Source organism: Micrasema longulum, unplaced genomic scaffold, assembly GCF_059751315.1.
Source record: "Micrasema longulum isolate JH-2025_06_02 unplaced genomic scaffold, ASM5975131v1 h1tg003096l, whole genome shotgun sequence".
Taxonomy (NCBI): domain Eukaryota; kingdom Metazoa; phylum Arthropoda; class Insecta; order Trichoptera; family Brachycentridae; genus Micrasema; species Micrasema longulum.
In genome coordinates, this window is record NW_028280196.1 from 23213 (window position 1) to 42546 (window position 19334).

At 32.2% G+C, this 19334-nt stretch overlaps 1 protein-coding gene across 1 annotated transcript in view; it reads left to right on the top strand.

The window, feature by feature from the left end:
* Window positions 1-574: 574 nt before the first annotated feature.
* Window positions 575-19334, top strand: part of LOC148271102 (uncharacterized) — a 33807-nt gene continuing 15047 nt past the window's right edge. Inside the window, exons 1-2 of the mRNA XM_088241835.1 lie at window positions 575-656; window positions 5968-6054. Coding sequence (XP_088097961.1) covers window positions 575-656; window positions 5968-6054 — 169 coding nt within the window. The remainder of the gene's footprint in view (window positions 657-5967; window positions 6055-19334) is intronic.

Below are 19334 nucleotides of genomic sequence, written 5' to 3' on the forward strand. Positions count from 1 at the left end.
CTGACAGGCGTCTCACGCTTAGATCAGCTACGTCTACGGCGAGAGGAAAAGTTATTATACCTCTACGCAAACAGCGCACTAAATTTGGTGAACGTGCATTTGCGGTCGCAGGCCCCGTGGCATGGAATGCTCTCCCAGCAGAGGTGCGAGGCTGTGAAAGTGAAGTGATGTTTCGGAAAAAACTTAAAACCCACTTGTTCTCTAAATCATTTGAATGAATCCGTAGCACGTGACAACGAAATAAATTATTTTAATTAAATTACAAATTTAAAAGCTTCAATTAAATTAACTTAACAATAGAATCACCATGTAAAGCGCCCTTGAGGTATTTTATTACGAAAATGGCGCTATATAAGTTATCCATGATTATTAATTATATTCAAAGAGTTAAGTTTACATGTCTAGACACCAATAAGACGGCCGTCCTTTAACACCGTACATCCACCGCCATCCATCATATTACGGCCGCTAAAAAACAGCACCGTTTTTTCTAGGAAACTATAGCTTAAGAGAAGAATGTGGTAACTTGGTAAATGCTAACATATTTTAATAACCGATTCTTTTTTTCCTATAGATGTCAGCTCATGGAGTGGTTGTGACAGGGGCGACACATGCTCATCTGTTAGCACAAAATGGCGGCCAGGCTCATCTCATTGGTAAGTTCATTAATGTAACTTACGGTAGTGAATGATAGTGTATCTTTTACCATGAACCACCTCCATATTCCCTTCTTTAAGGTGGTATCCATCTCTGTTGTAATTTGTTAATATTTGATAATACATCAAAGATTAATAAATTTTACTTAACTTTAATTAACCATTCTTTAATTGTTATGCTATTTCTATTTAAGTAGTCCATAATATCGTGGGTATACAAGGAAAACCGGCTTACTGCAAAAAGGCAGTTTTGCGTAAATTGAATTTTAAAATTTGGTTGTTCATTAAAAATCGGTTTTGTTTTTTTTTTTTTTAATGAAAAAAAAATATTTGCGTTCTTATGATTTACCCAAATATTGAATTTTTAGGGCCATTTTCAACGAGTTGTAAATAACTCACTATTAGAAAATGGAAATAAAGTTGGAGTAGAGTGGGATTCGAACCACGGACCATTGGTCCGTGAGTCCGAGACACTAGCCACCGGACTACAACCCAATTAATTTAAAATCGTAAAACTTTAAACAGTATTAACAATATTTTGAGTTTGTCCAAATTTTTGGAGACAAGGACTGGATAGATGCCTAGACTTCTATATAGCCTTTTCTTAATTGTTCTTCATCTCTGTTGTAATATGTTAATTTAAACAGTATTTAAAAAAATATATTAATTTATCATTGTCGTGTTTGTTTCTTTAAAATAAATTAATAATTTTAAAAAAATCATAGATACACTGTTCGGTTTGTTGTTTTTCCAGACAGACCTGCAAATTTTCTAAATAAAAATCATACAATTCACAAATCTGTGAATTCACAAATCATCTGATAGAAAATAATCATAACTTCAATAAAGACACTGGATTAAAAGTACTTCATGTTGAAAATAAAATATTCAAATTAGACAACTTAAAAATCTAACAAATTATAAAAGCGATTCATAATAAGAAAACAATAATTAATAACCAAATGAACAATATTTCTTTTAGTCCTCTCCTGGCTTACTTCGAAAATAATGATATCAGATTACCAAAAAGGAAAAAAAAACACTTGATTTATTCGGTCCACGTATAGTATTTAGTGAACATGATAGAAATAAAATAAAAAGGAATCAATTCATTAATTACGTAAACCTTGACAAAGAAGCTTGTTTGCTTTGAAACTGGTCGGTGAAAAATAAAAATTAGTGGTTAAAAACAAAGTTGTTTTATTTATTTTATTATAATGAATAACCACAAAGTTAGTGCTTCAAATATAAACTTTAAAAATCAAACATATTATTAAATTATGTCTGACCTTCGGAATATTTCTTCTTTTTCTTGATGTAACGCGATGTTACAGCACCACGCCTAAAGCATTTTTTAGCACTTCCTTTCTAGATAAAAAAGTAGACAAAACGTTGTTTTCATTTTTAATGAAATGTCTCGCGAAAAACAAAAGACTAGCGAAGTTTAAACTGTGAACAGCCTTTGTTGTCAGATATCCAAAGTAAAAACTATAAGTTAAGAAACTTGATATAGCTGTTTTAATTCATTAGTTTTAATTAAATCGCAGATCTATACCCTCTGATCCCTACTGGTGTAAATTTGTCTTCGTGTAAAATAACTTATACATGAGAATGCATTTGATGTTATTAATTACTGTCAGTACGTATTTGGACAGTTTGACTGGTATCTGCCATGTAATTTAATATGTTGATATTTATACATAAATTTTTTCACGATAAATTACCAAAATATTTTAAGGATAAAGTTGTCTTAAACAAAAATTGTCATGAATATGCTACTAGACAAAAGGATAAAATAAGACTACCATTATTGAAAAGAGCTGAGTTGCAAAATTGTTTGATGTATAAGGGTTTAAAAATGTATGATGAGATGCCTGAATGTATGAAGAATGAAAAGTGTCTGAAAGAATTTAAAAATAAATGTATAAGTTACTGCAAGGAAATGTAAATATATATAGATGATGTAAATGTACATAATAGTTTATATTAGTTTTAATATAAGCTAACTTAAGAAATAAATAAATAAAAAAATAAAAATATTTTTTTTTTGTATATATATTTATTTTTTTATTTTTTATTTTTATTTCATTTAGTTCTATGATTAACATAGTCTTATATATATGTACAACACAATATTTACATCTATACTTATTCTAACATTATTTATCACTATTATACACTTAATATCCTAATTTATAATATTAACTGTTTCATATGTACATTTTCATTAATTATATTCACTATTTACACTATATACTACCTAATATTTTTCACATATATACTTTTTACATTTAATTTTAAATATATTTACATTTATATCATTTTTTATGCTTTCTGGCATTTCCTCAAATAATTGTATTCCCTTGTACATAGGGCAGTTCTGGGACATTGCTTTTGATTTATTTTCCAGTCTTATATTTTTAGATCCTCTTGTTGCATAGTTTCTATGAAAGAACTCATTATTTTTTAGTTTATTTTGAAAACATCTCGGAACTATTCCTTAAATAATTTTGATTATTTCATTGGCAACATTGAATTTGATTCTTTGATCAAATTCAATGTTTCAAATTCAATTGATTCATTAAAGAAGGTAAAACATGTATAGAAAATATAAAAGGAAAAATAATGAAACCCACTAAACCGCGAAATCGGCTTGTCAGCAGGTTTATTATTTTTCCTTTACAAAGAGAAACGTTACAGAAATTATATTAGTTTAAAAAGTAATATAAACATTATTAAAAACTAAAAGCATATCTATTTTTCACACAAAATTTATTTACAAAATTAAAATAGATGACATAAAATGATAATCAAAATCAGCCTTGTTACATATTAGCCATTAAATTATGTTTTTCTTAAAAGCTTTGTCAACATTTTCTTTTAAATTCATCTAAGGAATCTTATTAATATTTTTAGCAATTAAATAATGAAGTGTTATTTGGCCATATTTATTTACAAACATCGGTACTGACAAGCTTTCGCGTTGTGCTAGCCTTGTATTATGTAAATGTTAATATCTTTCTGGTAGTTACTATCAAATCGGTATCTAGTAACAAATTTGAGCCATAGAATAGCATTTACGGACAGGCACCCTTGCTTTTAAAAAAAATCGGATAAAGATTGATTTTTTTAATGTTGGTTTTACAAGAAAGGCCGCAACTGGTAATACCGTACCTAATAATTGATTCCGCTAATGATTGATAAATAAGTCTTAATGTTTTTATAGGTACAAAATATTTTATTCTCAACATGCTGCCGATAAGTGTCCGTAATCTTTTACACAATTTGGTAGTATGTTATGTAATATAGAAGTAATTAGTTACAAAAAATGACTCTTGGGCTGCGATTACAAACGTTATCTTCATCAGTATATATCGAGACTGTATGTAAAACAAACATCGATGTTTATGTTCAAAAATGTGTATATTTGTATGAAAATTCAAAGTATCTTTGTCCGTGACCTGTAATTGAACATTTTTAGAAAAAAAAAACATATTTCATTTTTCAAACAGAAAACTCTATTTTAGAATGCAGATAAAAATAAAGATAAACTTTAAAATCCCATTAAAATACAGACCCTGGGGATCAGTTTTGCATAGAGCTATTACCCGTTTGGCTGTGTAAAATTACTTCGTCTTTACAAACTTCAATATTATAATTATTATAGAAAGTTTTATTTTTTCAAATATATTTGTAGTGAATTTCTTGAACAAGTAGAAGAATTTGTATATCTGGGAAGCGTGTTTTCAAGAGATGGAAGAGTAGAAAAGGATGTTGAAAAGAGAGTGAATGCAGGCAGTAAAATGAACGGCGCACTAAGCACAATAATCGCTAAAAAAATATGCCAATCGAAGCTAAACTGGCAGTGCAAAACGAAGTTTTAGTTCCAACACTAATGTATGGAAATGAAACATGGAACTGACAGAGGAAGGACGAAAGCCGAGTGAACACGGTTGAAATGCGATCTCTTAGACGTTTGGGAAATCAATGTATGACAGGGTTAGAAACGATACAATCAGGCGAGAGTGTAAATCTAAGTCAAGTATAATTGATAAGATTAAGAAAGAATCTCGGAGATGGTTTGGTCATGTAAAACAAGTATTTATTGTGAAAATGAACGGCAACGTGAAACGAAGACGACCAAGAAAGACGTGGTAAGATAAGATAAACCAAAATCTTAAGTCTGGCAGACAGAACCGAAGGGCATGTATGACAACATGTATGAATGTGGAAGAATAGACGCGTGTGGCGGTCTAATCTTTCTGCCTACACGGGGAAATAGCGTGATGGTAGTAGTCGTAATAGTAGTTAAAATGCGGATTTTTTATTCATTTTTGTAAGTATATCGTACTGAAAAAATAATTTGCAATTCCAGGCGGTACAAATTTGTGCCACTATTTTTAAGTGAAGAATTAAACAAAAAAAACTCGTTACCTTATTTAAGCCCTGAATAATAAACTTTTAAAAGAAAAACTTTAAAAACTCTACTGAATCTATGTTAAGTATTGTTCAGATATCAAAGGGTCAAAGTGACTAGCGTAGCATCATTTTACAGGGTAATTCTTTGTAATCCGATAGAGATTTAACTGGAAAAAAGGATTAGATTTTTAAAAAGATGAACTTTTTTTTATTTATTTTTTTTCGAAACGGTTAGTCATAGCGACGTGTAATTTAGACAACCTTTTCCTCAAAGAGGAAATACTTGAGTTCTTATTATTAACTTAAATATTTAATTTTTCAGACCATTTCGTAAAAGTCGTAAATAACTTGTGCTGGAAAAATGGAAATCGAGTCGTGGTAGAGAAGGGTTTGAACCTTTGACCTGTGAGTCCACAATACGACCACGGGACCACAACCTGGTTTCAAAACATCAAAAATGATAAAAATCAAGCGTACTATTTTTAAGTCAAATTTGACTCCGTTTTCTATGATATAAAACTAAACTCAGTAATTGTAAGTTGCAGCAGCGTGAAATTAAGACGCAATATTTAAATTGCATTTGTAGATTAAACGTGCTATTTTCAAGCCAAATCCATCTTTGCCTTCTTCAGTACAAATCACAAATACTCTAAAAATAAGTCGTAGCTTCGTGAAATTAAGACACAAGATTTAAAATGGCTGTTAAAAATGACTATTTTCAAGCCAAATTTATCTCCAATTCAAATTCAAATTAAGCAACTTTTTGACGACTTATTTTTAACAATAGGACAGCATTTTTTTAAATCAACCCATTCTTGCATTTTTAATAGAATTTACGTTAGTTACACTCATAAAAATGCTTTCATTATTGAATGATGTTCATTTATTTCAGGAGGTCCTGGGGAGCAAGTTGTTGGAGGTTCTTTACATCCTGCTCTGAGAGGACTCAAACCCTCGGCTCTTCATGCTGTACCTTCAGGTAGACAATTTAAAATTAATTATAATTCTCTTATAATTTTACACATATACGTAGTAATTAGCGAGTTGTTGTGTCGGCACAACGAATGCCGTTTCAGAGATCATTTTAAGAAACGATATTCTTTGACTTGATCGCTACTCTTATGTGAAAAATAAGCAAGAGTTTATGTAAATATGTGTCAAAATTTAGTGATCTGTACGTTTTTCCTGTTTTCCCGAGCGATTTTGTGCATAAAATTGAACCCATAACCAAATTAATATAGTGTGCCATAGCAAATGAATTATTTATTTTGATATTGAACCTGGCACTCGTACATTGATTATTTAAAAAAGCTCTGAATTCTAATAAGTTGTAAAGTATTTTTTTCGTGTACATATGATCACATTAAATCAAATTTACCAGGAGTTTTGTTGTATAAGTTTAGTGTATTCAAACGAAAAATTCACTTACATATTACATGGAGTTCATTGCTAAATTTAATATCTTTCTTAACTTTAATAGATGTTCGAATACATTGATTTGGAAAATAAATAGTACTGAATGATTTTTTTCGTTAATTTAAATGATTTCGCCACTTGCCCGTTGGCAGGTGAACGCTCGATTGTCTGGTTTGCGGAATGTGTTATCGTTATGCTTTGCCACTGAACCCTAATATAATGAATGCAATTTCCTACTTTGCACTAGGGTTCTGGTATCTTATTGTTTGGAACTTATCTCGCGGTAGTCAGGATCAGATCAGATCCTAGGGTCATGAAAGAAGGGCACTCGAGCTGGTTTCTTGTTTATAACTATCACGCGACACAGTGGATTAAATAAATTATTAATCGCAAAGGTAACTGATTTACGAACGCGGTGAGAAGTAAGAATTAAAGTTAAATGAGTTGAATTTACGAAACTATTTTGACGCGAAAGCACCCAAATTGTGCTATCTGGTGCACTACCCCCATGATTAATAAATTACAACAATGCTGCTACAAGTGAACTGACGTTTATTGATAAATACATAATATTTTAAAGACCTGCCTTCTAATAACATACAAAATGATAAATCAAACCGCTCATACACGCGTTTATGTAATATTCATGTAAAAAAGTGAATTGAACAGGAATTTACGTCTCATAAAACGAAATGATACGGACCAAAATGGACACCCAAGTCGTTGGAACAATAGGCATCTCCATCTGTAATAACGACACATGTGCATCAACCATCTTCCAGGAATTATCAAGCACCCTGAAGGCCACATATATTTTTTAATGGGTGGTTCCTCCTGTGAGGTGAATTTTCAGCTGTCATGTCTTAATTTTCTGTCCGCTTCCTTTATTTGAAGACTTATTTGACAAATTTGACAGCTTGGGTATGGCACTAAAAATTAAAATAAACCTAACTCAGACGGAGTTTCATCTTGCAAAACTGATGAAATAGTTTCCGTTGTCAAATTTTGCAATATTGTGTGGGATGACAGTTTGCATTTTGTCCAATCTATCTATTCACTGGAATCTACGGCAGCAAAATTGATTGAGAGAAACAAAATTGATTTATATTTGGGTTTCATAACAGCTACTTTGTTGACTTTGTCTTGCATTTTCTCACACACATCAGCTCTTCGAAGCAGGCCTTTTTCTAAATGTGTGCTTCACACTCAAGTTACATAATTTAGTATTTTGGAGAAGGCTGTTTTTTGAAAATTTTGAAATGTATTATTTCTGAAGAAATCGCCATGTTTGTTTTTTCTAGCATTGTGTAGTCTGTCTAGCATTATTTTTCTCAGCTATGATTACAACACCGTCCACATAAGAGACCACATTAACGATCTCTGCTCCATCTTATATCCTAATTGTTGCGATTGGAGCTCTTCTATAAGTTCTTTCATTACCGATTGAACATAAATTCAACATTCTGAAAACAAGCAATAATGGTTTTCCAAAAACTTAACAATTGCATAAATAAAATATATCCATTCATAATATACAAATTAATTCTTATTTGATACCAGGAACACGATGTTAATATTTGAGATGATTACGGAATATCACTTTATGCTGATCTTGATCAAACATAGTTTCAATTACGCGTTGGGACATTTCCAAAGCGAGTCAATAAATGGTAAGTCAATAAATGAAAATTCTCACGTATAAATTACATGCCTTGGGAATAAAAGATCCATTACTCTCATTTATTAAATCGTATCCAACTGGTAGGACACAAAACGTTCGGATAAATAACTATTTATCAACCAGTATTGATGTTACATCGGGTGTACCTCAGGGTGCTCATTTGGCACCCCTGCTTTTCAATTTGTTTATTAATGATGTTGCTAAATCATTCTCTTACTCTCGTTTTTGGCTCTTCGCGGACGACAACAAAATTTTCAAAATAATTCAAACTTTACAAGACTGCTTTCTTCTTCAATCAGACGTTAACTCTTTTAACCGATGGTGTAAAGTCAATAAATTAGAACTAAATATTAAAAAATGCAAAATAATGTCATTTCATAGAACAAAACAACCAATTTCCTTCGAGTACCTATTAGAAAACTCCAAAATTGATGTGGTCAAGTCCATCAGAGATTTAGGAGTTGTTTTGGACTATAAACTGACATACAACGAGCATATAGATAATACAGTAAATAAATCACTGAAATTACTTGGCTTCATTAATAGAATATCCTCTGATTTTACTCATGTCCGTACAATCAAAACTCTTTATTGCTCAACTGTTCGCCCTCTTCTAGAATATGCCTCCGTGGTCTGGTCTCCAATCTATGTCAATCGTATAAATCATATTGAATCAGTTCAACATCGCTTGCTTCGAAAAAAAGCGTGGATGCTCGGACTAGAGAGAGATAATTATTCTTATGCTGAAATAGAGTCAATGTTAAATATTTCTAGTCTACAAAAACGTAGAACTAATATTGACTCCATATAAATGTTCGGCATACTAAATGGTATAATCAATGTTCCATCATTACTGGGACAAGTAAAATTCAATATTCTGACTCGTAGATTGAGAAACAATGAAGTACTGTTCATCGATCAGCATAGAACAAACTATGGCCTAAATTCTCCAATGACCCGCCTTTGTCGTATTGTTAACTCAAGACAAGATCTGAACTTTTTTGGATTAAGTTTACAACGATTTAAACGAGCACTAAATAAATAGTCCAGATCTTGTCTCGATGTCCCTTATGTTTGTCAATGCTTCTTTCTTTTGTTTAAAATGTTTTAATCTATTCTTTTATTGTAATATTTAAACCTTATAAATTGTATACATGGACAATGTCCGTTAATAAATAATTAAATAAGTAATGTTTTCATAATTCCGACCAAAATTCACACAAATCGGAGAATATACTATGCACACATAAATATATACATGTATATTTGTAGTAGACTCAAATTGGAAGCTTATACTGGAGTTATCTCTCGTTTATTGACAAGTTGTTCTCTCTATATAAAAGAATATATGAAACCAGGTTGGTGTAATTATAATCTAGGCAAAGAATTGTATTTGTATATTTATTGGATACTAGCCTAAACTGGCAGTTCACAATGGAATTCCAGTGCCAACCCTTATGTATGGGAGCGAAGTATGGAATAGAAATAAATAATGATGAAAGTAGGTTGAATGCTGTCGAAATACGATTGCTCAGGCGAATGTGTGATTAAACGATGTGTAATAGGTGCACAAATGTCAAGAGAGAAATGTTAGGCTGAGACATGCCTAATCGACAGAATCATAAAAGGAGTGCCGCGTTGGTTTGGATATGAAGAGCGAATGGACAGCGAAAAAACAGCTAAAAGGATCTACTATTCGAATGTTGATGGATGCAGAAAACGAGAAAGACATGGCACGATCAAGTCCATCAAATACTTGAAGGTGGATATATCAAGAATAGGATAATCGGCGTGCGTGTATGAGAAGATGTATGAATGAAAAGGAAGGAAGAAGGAGTGATATGGCGTTCTATCCTTTCTGCCCACCCCTACAGAGAAACGGCGTGATGGTTTGTTTGTTTATAATAAAATAAAAAAACGATCTTGAAATAATAACTATATTTGAGTTTGTCCAAATGTTCGTAGACAAAATACTGGATTTCACCCCCTCGGAAGTCATGAAAATGCCTAGACTTCCATATTCCCTTATTTAAGGCATTCTCCTTCCCTGTTGTAATTTGATAATTGAAATAAAAAAATAAATAAATCAATGAGTATTTTTACTCGTCATATTTTTTCCCCCAAATCAGTTGGATGTCACATATCGCTCTCTCCGGGCCAAGTTGGCAGAACTGAACCAAGCCCTAATTAGCGATTACGAGACTTTTGGTAGCATTTAAATTGTATATTTTTGATGTTTGAAGCACTTACTTAGAAGAAAATTATAATTTAATATATGAAAAATCGGGTTGTGGTCCTGTGGCTAGTGTCTCGGACCCACGGACCGAAGGTCCGCGGTTCGAATCCCACTCTACCCCAACTCGATTCCATTTTCTAATAGTGAGTTATTTACAACTCGTTGAAAATGGCCCTCTAAATTAAATATTTGGGTAAATCATAAGAACGCAAATATTTCTTTTATAAAAAAAAAAATGGTACTACTAAATTTAAATATTATAAATAATCAAATAAATCTTAGTAATAGTCCCATTTTAAAAAAGTTCCATCTCCCTAAATCCACACACAAACCCCCTCTCTTCTCTACCCCCGTAGCCACGCCCACTCTACCTTCACTGTGAAAAAATTATATATGTTTTGTTAGTTTGTAATTAACCCTGAAGAAGGCATGGTATTGCCGAAACTAGTTGGTTGTCAAATCATAAAAAATATACGTGGTACATAAAAACAAAGTGATTTTTTTTTTATTTTAATATATTTAAATATTATTGTTAAATGGTCCAGGGATGAGACTGCTGACCCCCATACATATATTTGAGTACCCCCAGGGGTCCGCGGACCACAGGTTAAGAAACACTGCTGTGAAGGTATCGAATACATATAATATGTGAGCAAATACTCTAGCTCTACGTACCCAGTGACTGTGACTGTTGTCTTAGCGTAATCGAATATCCGACAAATACTATTTTGCTATTCCTAAGTTGTTAACCTGCGTCCGCACAGTAGATTAGGGATGAGAAAAACTTCAGTGATTTATTTTATTCTCGATTACAGTTGTCAATATCGAAATAAAGTGACGGCAAAAATAACGTTAATTTGTAAAATTAAGAATGCCATAAATTAAACGGCAAAGGCACACAAGAATAAATCTTGAATATTATTTATTTATTTAAAACTTTATATACATATACAATTTAAATACATATTTACTTAACAAATTACAACAGGGATGGAGAATACCTTGAATATGGAAGTCAAGGCATTTACAGGGCTTATGACCTGTCATTGGCTGGTTTAAGTGGCCACTTTACACACTGTGTAACATTCACCATTTTGCCTATGTTTGAACATCCATATTTCTTCAATTCTTCCATCTGTTGATTTTAGTGAAGTCAAAGAGCTGAAACCTTTATTGTTGTGAAGAGATTCATCTGACTGAATTATTTCTCATACTTGGCAACATATTTATTTATTTAACTTTTTGTAAATAATGTTATTTGTACATTGGCGGGCTTATTGCCAAAGGGCAATTTTTTCCAACCAACCAAAAAAAAATGTTTTATTTTAATAATTCAAGTTACATAACATATTCAATAGAAAATAAAGATTAAAAAGCTAAAAATATATAAAAATAGAAATAAACGTATTTGTTTATAAATTATCTTAAATCAAAACTATTACTCAATGGGAAAAAGGAAAAAAAAGGAAAGAGGAAGGAGGAGAGGTTAAGGAAGAGAAAGGCGATGTTTCTTCAGACGTGATTTAAACAGAGATAATGTAGTAACATCTTTGGTGGTGGATGGGAGATGATTCCACAGTTGAGCCGCATGGACACTATATGAGTTAGAGAAGAAAGAGGAATTGTGGAGGGGTGTTAAGAGTGCCTTGAGAATTAGAACGAAAAGGTAAACCATGAACTGATAAGCGTTGAATTTTTTCACGCAGGTATATAAGAGCGTTAGGACTATGGAGTACATTTAACAGAAGTGAGAGGGAGCGATAGTCTCTCCGCTGTCTAATTTTGAGCCATTTCAATTGCCCGCGATAATCAGAAATGTGGTCATATTACTTAAGGCCAAAAATGTACTTTATGCATATATTTTAAAGTCGTTCAAGTTTATCGAGTTGCTCACAGCTTAAATCAGTCATGGAAACATCAGCGTAATCTAAAATGGGTAGTAGTAATGCTTGTACAACGGTGCATTTAGTATTAATGGGTAAGAATTGTTGCAACCTTCTAAGTGAGTGTAGATTGACAATATTTTGCGGCCTAATTCATTAGTATGAGCTCGCCAGCAGAGATGTTCATCCATTTGTACTCTTAGATTTTTTACGGATTTCCTGTATTGAATATTGTTTCCATTGACATTAAGAGGATTAAGTGAAGATACGTCCAGTTTACTAAGCAATCTTTGACTACCCGCAAACATAATTTGTGTTTTAGATATAAAGGAGTGCATATTGCTTAAAAGCAATTTCTTCCTACCTACCCAAACCGTTCAGTTCGAGATAATTACAAATACATGGACATATTTAATCTTACTCTTTTCTACAAAATTAAAAACAAAGATTAAGAAAATAAAAATATATAAAAAATTTGTACTTTACTCTGAAGAGAGAAGAGGGAATGGGAAAGAAAGAAGATGGACAAAGGAACAATTTAAATGTTTCGATAGTGACATTTCAATCATGACTAAAATGTAAAAAAAAGAAGGGGCGTTTCTAACATTAGTGGGTAGATTATTTCACAATTGCGCAGCTACTACTGTGAAAGAGGAGGCAAGAAAATTAGAGCAATGAAAGGGTATTAAAAAGGTTCTCTCGTTACTAGAACGAAGAGATAGTCCAAGTTGTGAAAGAGGTTGGAAGAGCTCTCTCAGATAGGCAGGCAAAGTGGGATTATTTAAAATACTGTGAAGAAGTGATAGAATGTGAATGTTTCTTCTACGCCTGATACTGAGCCAGTGTAGTTGCGTGCGATATTCAACATTCTCATCACTTATTTTTTACACCACATCCACCGCATTCACAATCAACTCTTCCATCCGTTGACTTTTGTGAAGTAAAAGAGCTGAAACCTTTATCACTAGATAGAATAAAAAAACTCACCCTTATTAGCCCCCTTAGTTAAACCCTGTACATTTTAATAAAACAATAAATGTTTTTCATATAATATAATCTTCTCTTAAAGTACACCGCCAACACATGTTTCAATAATTTGTCTTACTTTCATTGAAATATTGCGTATTGTATCTTTTTCAACTTATTTTTTAATGTATCTACACTTAAGATAATATTTAGTTTTATATAAATTATCCTTACACTGTATTATATTCAACAGTCTGAAGATGCCCATTAGAGGATAAAAGCGCTGATTGGTCAAATATATAAGTGGAAGTTTACCAAACATTTTTAAATTAATAACTTTTTGGTAAATATAAGTTATTACATCATTACAATGGAATTCCACGAAGAATTGTCAATAAATAATTTAAATAAAAAAATCTCCTGTAATACGTGTAGATCATTTTTTGTTTAATCTCTTCTTCTTCACGTGTCATGTCGGATCCCCCCGACGTTGACAATCACTTGGGAGAAAGATTTTCTATCCTGAGCAGTGCCAAACGGCTCCTCCACAGTTCTAATTCTGGTCCATGCTCGGATGTTTCGAAGCCAGGAAAGCTGTTTTCTTCCGACCCCTCTACGTCCCTCGATGCTCCACTTTAAAACAATCTCAAGTATGGCATATTTAGCACCTCTCAACACATGGCCAAAATATGAAATCTTACGGAGCTTAACAGTGGTGAATAGTTCTCTATTAGTATTGGCTCTAAGTAATAAGTACTTCATTGTTGGTTATCATATCGGTCCAAGATATTCTAAACATTCTACGGTGGATCCACATTTCAAATGCTTTAGGGCGGTTTATAATATTAACTTTTAGATTCCACGCCTCTACACCGTACAGTAAGACAGGCCATATATAACATTTGACCATTCGTTGTCCTCAGCTTAAGGTTTATTTTATCGTCAAAAAGGAGATTTTTCATTTTGTTTAATCTCGACAAAATTTATTAAATGAATTTCGAAAATGAAAATCGGAGTTGTAAATCAAAGTTTTTTCGCATCCCTAAAGCGCCGGTTAGTTGAGTGGATTTGTATACATGGTTGGTTCAAGCGATTCCGAGCGGTCTCTAATACGTCTTGAGTCTACCCACCCGTATTTCTGGGCAAGAGCCAATATGGGACCAGATATACCGGATGTGCTACCAATTCATTGAACACATACTCGTATTTATCTATTGCTGTAGGTCGATTATCCACATATATCGACCTCCGGAGGGGGCGAGGAGCAACCCTAATCTTTGATTCTGACCGCAGAGACATGTCGTCTCGGTCGTTGTGGATCTTAAAGTCGCATTTAGAAATACGTTAAGTAAATATTTTACAGATTGTATGCATTAAGTGTTAACATCATCATCGTCATCATTCCATATCCGCTCCCTAGTTGGGGCGTATGGTGTCCACAAAGATCCTGCAAGAATCTCTTTCGGCTGCCAGCTCCTATGTATACTCCTAAGTCTGGTTCACGTCCCTAGTTCTGACACGAACTGCCGGCAAACAAGCAGCAGTCATTGTTCAGATATGAACTAAACCACATTTTATATTTTATATTTATTTATATATACGCCCAATGGGCATTTTTATGGACGCATTTATACATAGAAAATTATTATAACAAAATTAGAAAGACTCGATGGTTTATAGTAGACTTTGTGGGAGTGGAAGCGGGAGAGAGGTGTTTGAAAGAAGACAACTTGTTATTAAAGAAATCAAGACTGGTATGTTTGTTGGCAGACCTAAGAATTCTGGGCATAGGGGAATGAAAACCATAGTTAGTTCTATGGTTATCGGTATGAAAGAGTAAGTTTTGGTAGTATCATACATGGTCAATATAGTGCAGGCAATTGGTAAAATAAACCAAAGTAGGGAACAAAATGCCGAACACTCCTCCAGTGAAACGGAAGACCTGTTGACTACTGCCATCAGGCCGGCTTCTCCTGAAGAGTTTTGAGTGGTTTACTCTCTTCATGAGCAAATGCTGGATTGGCCCACATTAGTATATCCCTCCTGATCCCAACAGTTTAGATACAACGCAGTAGGGAGTCGTTAATATAATAATAAGTCTAGGCATTTACAGTTTTAATTAATTTAATGAGAGCCGGTTTAGCGAAAAAATCCACTTTTTCGAAAACTTTAAGCTCTGGTTGAGGGTTAAAAGTAGTAAAGAATATATTTTTTAAGATTTTTTGCATTCCGAGTAATCCAAAACGCAACTTTTAAACCCCTTTCATTTCAAAATTGGGAAAAAAAAATATCGGCCCGCCCTAATGTACATGAATCTTTGTCAATTCATCTTCTGCGAGTAATTCTTACCAAAATTGGTTTTTTGCAATCTTTTTCGCAATAATCTTAGTATTTGGATGAAATGTAAGTTTTGAATCCATCAATACACCCAAAAATTACGAAAGCATTATTGCTTATTCTAAGATATTATCGGTTATCCTAAAATTATTATTGCTTATTCTGATATCATTATTGCTTATTCTAAAATCATTATTGCTTATTCCGAAATAAATTTTCTCCGTACTCTGAGACAATTCTGCTTACTTTTGCATGAAACACAAAGTGGAGAATCAGGTATCTACTTAGTATTAATCTTATTTCACAGATTAAGCTTTCTACCCTTAACAATGTGAGAAATCTTTTGAAGGCGATATCTGTCTATCATCTGTCATCTGACACAGTGACAGAAGAGCCTGTTTTAAATTTATAAATTCAAAAATTTCAGTGAAATAGGTAGGTTATTTGCTTCGGTAGGTACTTAAGGGAAAACATAATTATTAACCTTTTTGGACCTGTATAAATTTCTGCAGCCATAAAAAATATTTTGTTCATACTAAATATTGAACATATATCAAGAGAGATGGATAAATGATGGTACTGATTTTTCATCGTTCTCTTTCCCACAACCAGTGGTGCATAGGACACAGCATTGGTAAACCATATGCAGCGTATTTCAGTATTTTGTTACATGGAGGTAAAGTGGTTCAAATGCCGGTCCAGAATACAGCAGTTTAAACAACCTTGAGAATCAGTATTTTGTAATATGTAGATAAATAAATAAAAAATAATGTAAATTAATATTTGTCATTTAATATGTTGATGAGCTAAGTGTTTTCTAATGATGCTTTTGTTCTGTATAACTTTTTTTTCATAGAGTTTTTATTTAATAAAATATACACATTATTACAATATTAATACATTATTAAGAAAACAAAGTATTAAAATATATTTTGTCCCGATAAACTATTCAATAATAATAATACGAGTAGTTTATTATCGGGTGATCAGACATTAATTTTAATTAATAATTTTAAAAAATATAAGAGTACAGACATAATACTTTATACGTATAAAATAAAGAACATGTATTATTTTGTTTTTGATGCTTTGAAAAAAATATTAAGAAGAAAAAAACTCAACAAAATCCGATAAAAATTGTTTAATGAAATATTTTTTTTTTTTGTTAGAAAATAGAGTAAAATTATTCAATTAAAATTAAAGAATAGCTATTTACTTGGATATGTTTTGAATATAAGAAAAAAATATAAACACATACATAAATAGTGTGTGCTCATAAATGTAATCAAAACAGAAAAAGATAAAATCCGTAAAAGATAAATAATAAAACAAAGTAAATCGTAAATTTCAATTTATATATATATAAAAAAAAAAAATAATAAAAAAAATAAAAAGACCTATTAAAATTAAGTTCTTTAAAGTGTAAATAAAATAAGAAAGTAATAAAAGAAAAAGTTAACCCAAGAAAATAACAAAAATGTATTCAATGAGAGATAAAATAGGTTTTATATAATTAATAAATCTTCTTTTGGTCTATTATATGGGGACGTAATGTGTAACGCTTTCGTTTTTTGGTATTTATTGTTGGGCTATAATCATGTGACTATCTTAAAACTTGATTATCCGATTGCAGTTTTTGCTGCGCGTCTATTTGTGCGTCTCCAATAGCAACAATTGCAGTATCATCTGCAAACTGATAGCACAGTGAGTGTCGTATGACATTTACCATAGAGTTAAGGTACGATATAGTACAAGATCTATTTATTATTTTATTCACATAAGATAATGACAGATCATTTCCTCGATTGCAGTTTCAAATCTAAAGTAACCCACCAGATCATCACCCGACAAGTATCGGCACAGCAGCTGACGGTGCCACGGCAGAAGAACTACCATGGAGATAGAACAATGGGGAGTGTAGTCCCAAAACTGTATAATTTAATAGCAGCTGAAAATCGTGAGGAAAAAAACCTGAAAATTATTAAAAACAACAAGTGAAACTTAAGTGTGCGCATAAATATATTTTATTCTTCATTTATTGTATATGTATATAACTATGTACTTACTTCTATTTTGTTTTTAAATGTAATGTAACCAGCAGACAAGCTTCAGCTTTGCGGGAGCAAAAATACAATTATGTATATTACTGATTTGTTAAAATAAATAAAACTTGAAAAAAAAAAGAACGAACACGACGAAACTCAAAAAACCTTAAAATCAGTTAAGGTCATAAAACGACTTCAATGAACATTATCCATCTCACACGAGAGAAACATAAAGAACTCACACGAGAGGTAGTATCATACATGGTCAATGGTCAATATAATGCAGGCAATTGGTAAAATAAACCAAAGTAGGGAACAAAATGCCGAACACTCCTCTAGTGGAACGGCAGGCCTGTTGACTGCTGCCAACAGGCCGGCTTCTCCTGAAGAGTTTTAAGTGGTTTCCTCTCCACATGAGCAAATGCTGACAAGTACCTGATTGGCCCACATTAGAATATCCTTCCTGAGTCCATAGCTAAAATAAAATAATATAATAGCAGAAAATTAATATTTGTTCAATATAATCGTTGTATATTATAAGCAAAGTAAAAATAATGCAACCACAATATAAAAAATATAAAAACAACATTATCCATATTTCTGCGTTTAAAAAAAACGCAACATTCAGGTGGGAATGGGACAAAACCGTTACATCGGTCTCTTTGTTATTCAGAGAATTTCGGTTCCGTGTCAGTACGGAAGCGACGCTATTAGTGTTGTGTTTAAGTTGATGTGTGAACGACGCAACGCAGACAAACATATAGTGACCGAAAGCCGGTTTAGTTGATTTGATTTCTATACAAACGGCAACATTACTTTATTTTATTAAATATTGAAACGACCAATTAAGCTTTGTGATTGATTCGTTCCGATTGCCGATAATCTTAGTGACTTATTTAAGTTTATGTCGTTTCGTGAATAAATAAAAACATGTGTTTGGTAACCTGATCTGACCTTATAAAAATTGTGTCATTATCTTATTTATCAAAGTGCATTGGTTGGTTTTTTTTTTCAACCTAATAATGACTCTTTAAATAAATGTCTTGTTTAAACATATAATAATTTATTTTCATTACGTTTTTTTTCATAGATTTATAGCTGAATGCCTTCTATATAATTTTTAACTCAAAATTTGTTGCTTACTTCGAAAAACACGAAACAATTGACGAACGAATACGAAGGTGTCACAATTTACATTCTTCTTTTGCAGTTTTCCAAAAAGTTGATTTTTGAGTCGTTTTCGTCCTAAAGGTGCCATGTATTTGACCCAACTCAACACAGGACTTTGGTTCCATGGAGTTGGTATTTGTGTCGCAATAAATATCACATAAATATATTGTAAATAAAATAAATAAATATCATCATCATCATTCTCTTTTCGCACCTAACGGTGCATAGGACACTGCATTGGTACACAATCACAGCATATCTTAATTATTTTTGTTAAATGAAGGTAAGATGATCAGTTTTACGCTTCAGGTACCAGTCCAAGGACTATCAAATATTCTAATGTGAAAACACCCTTTTTAATCAACCATGTCGGGAATCAAGCCTGAGACCTCTTGCATGGTAGGCTAACGCGCTGACCTTTACACCACGAGGCTGACATTTATAAATATATCTTGTACTTTATATACTGCCCTGCTAAGCCAAAAAGACGTAACTGAAAAAAAATCGTTTTGCGTTTTTTTTTAA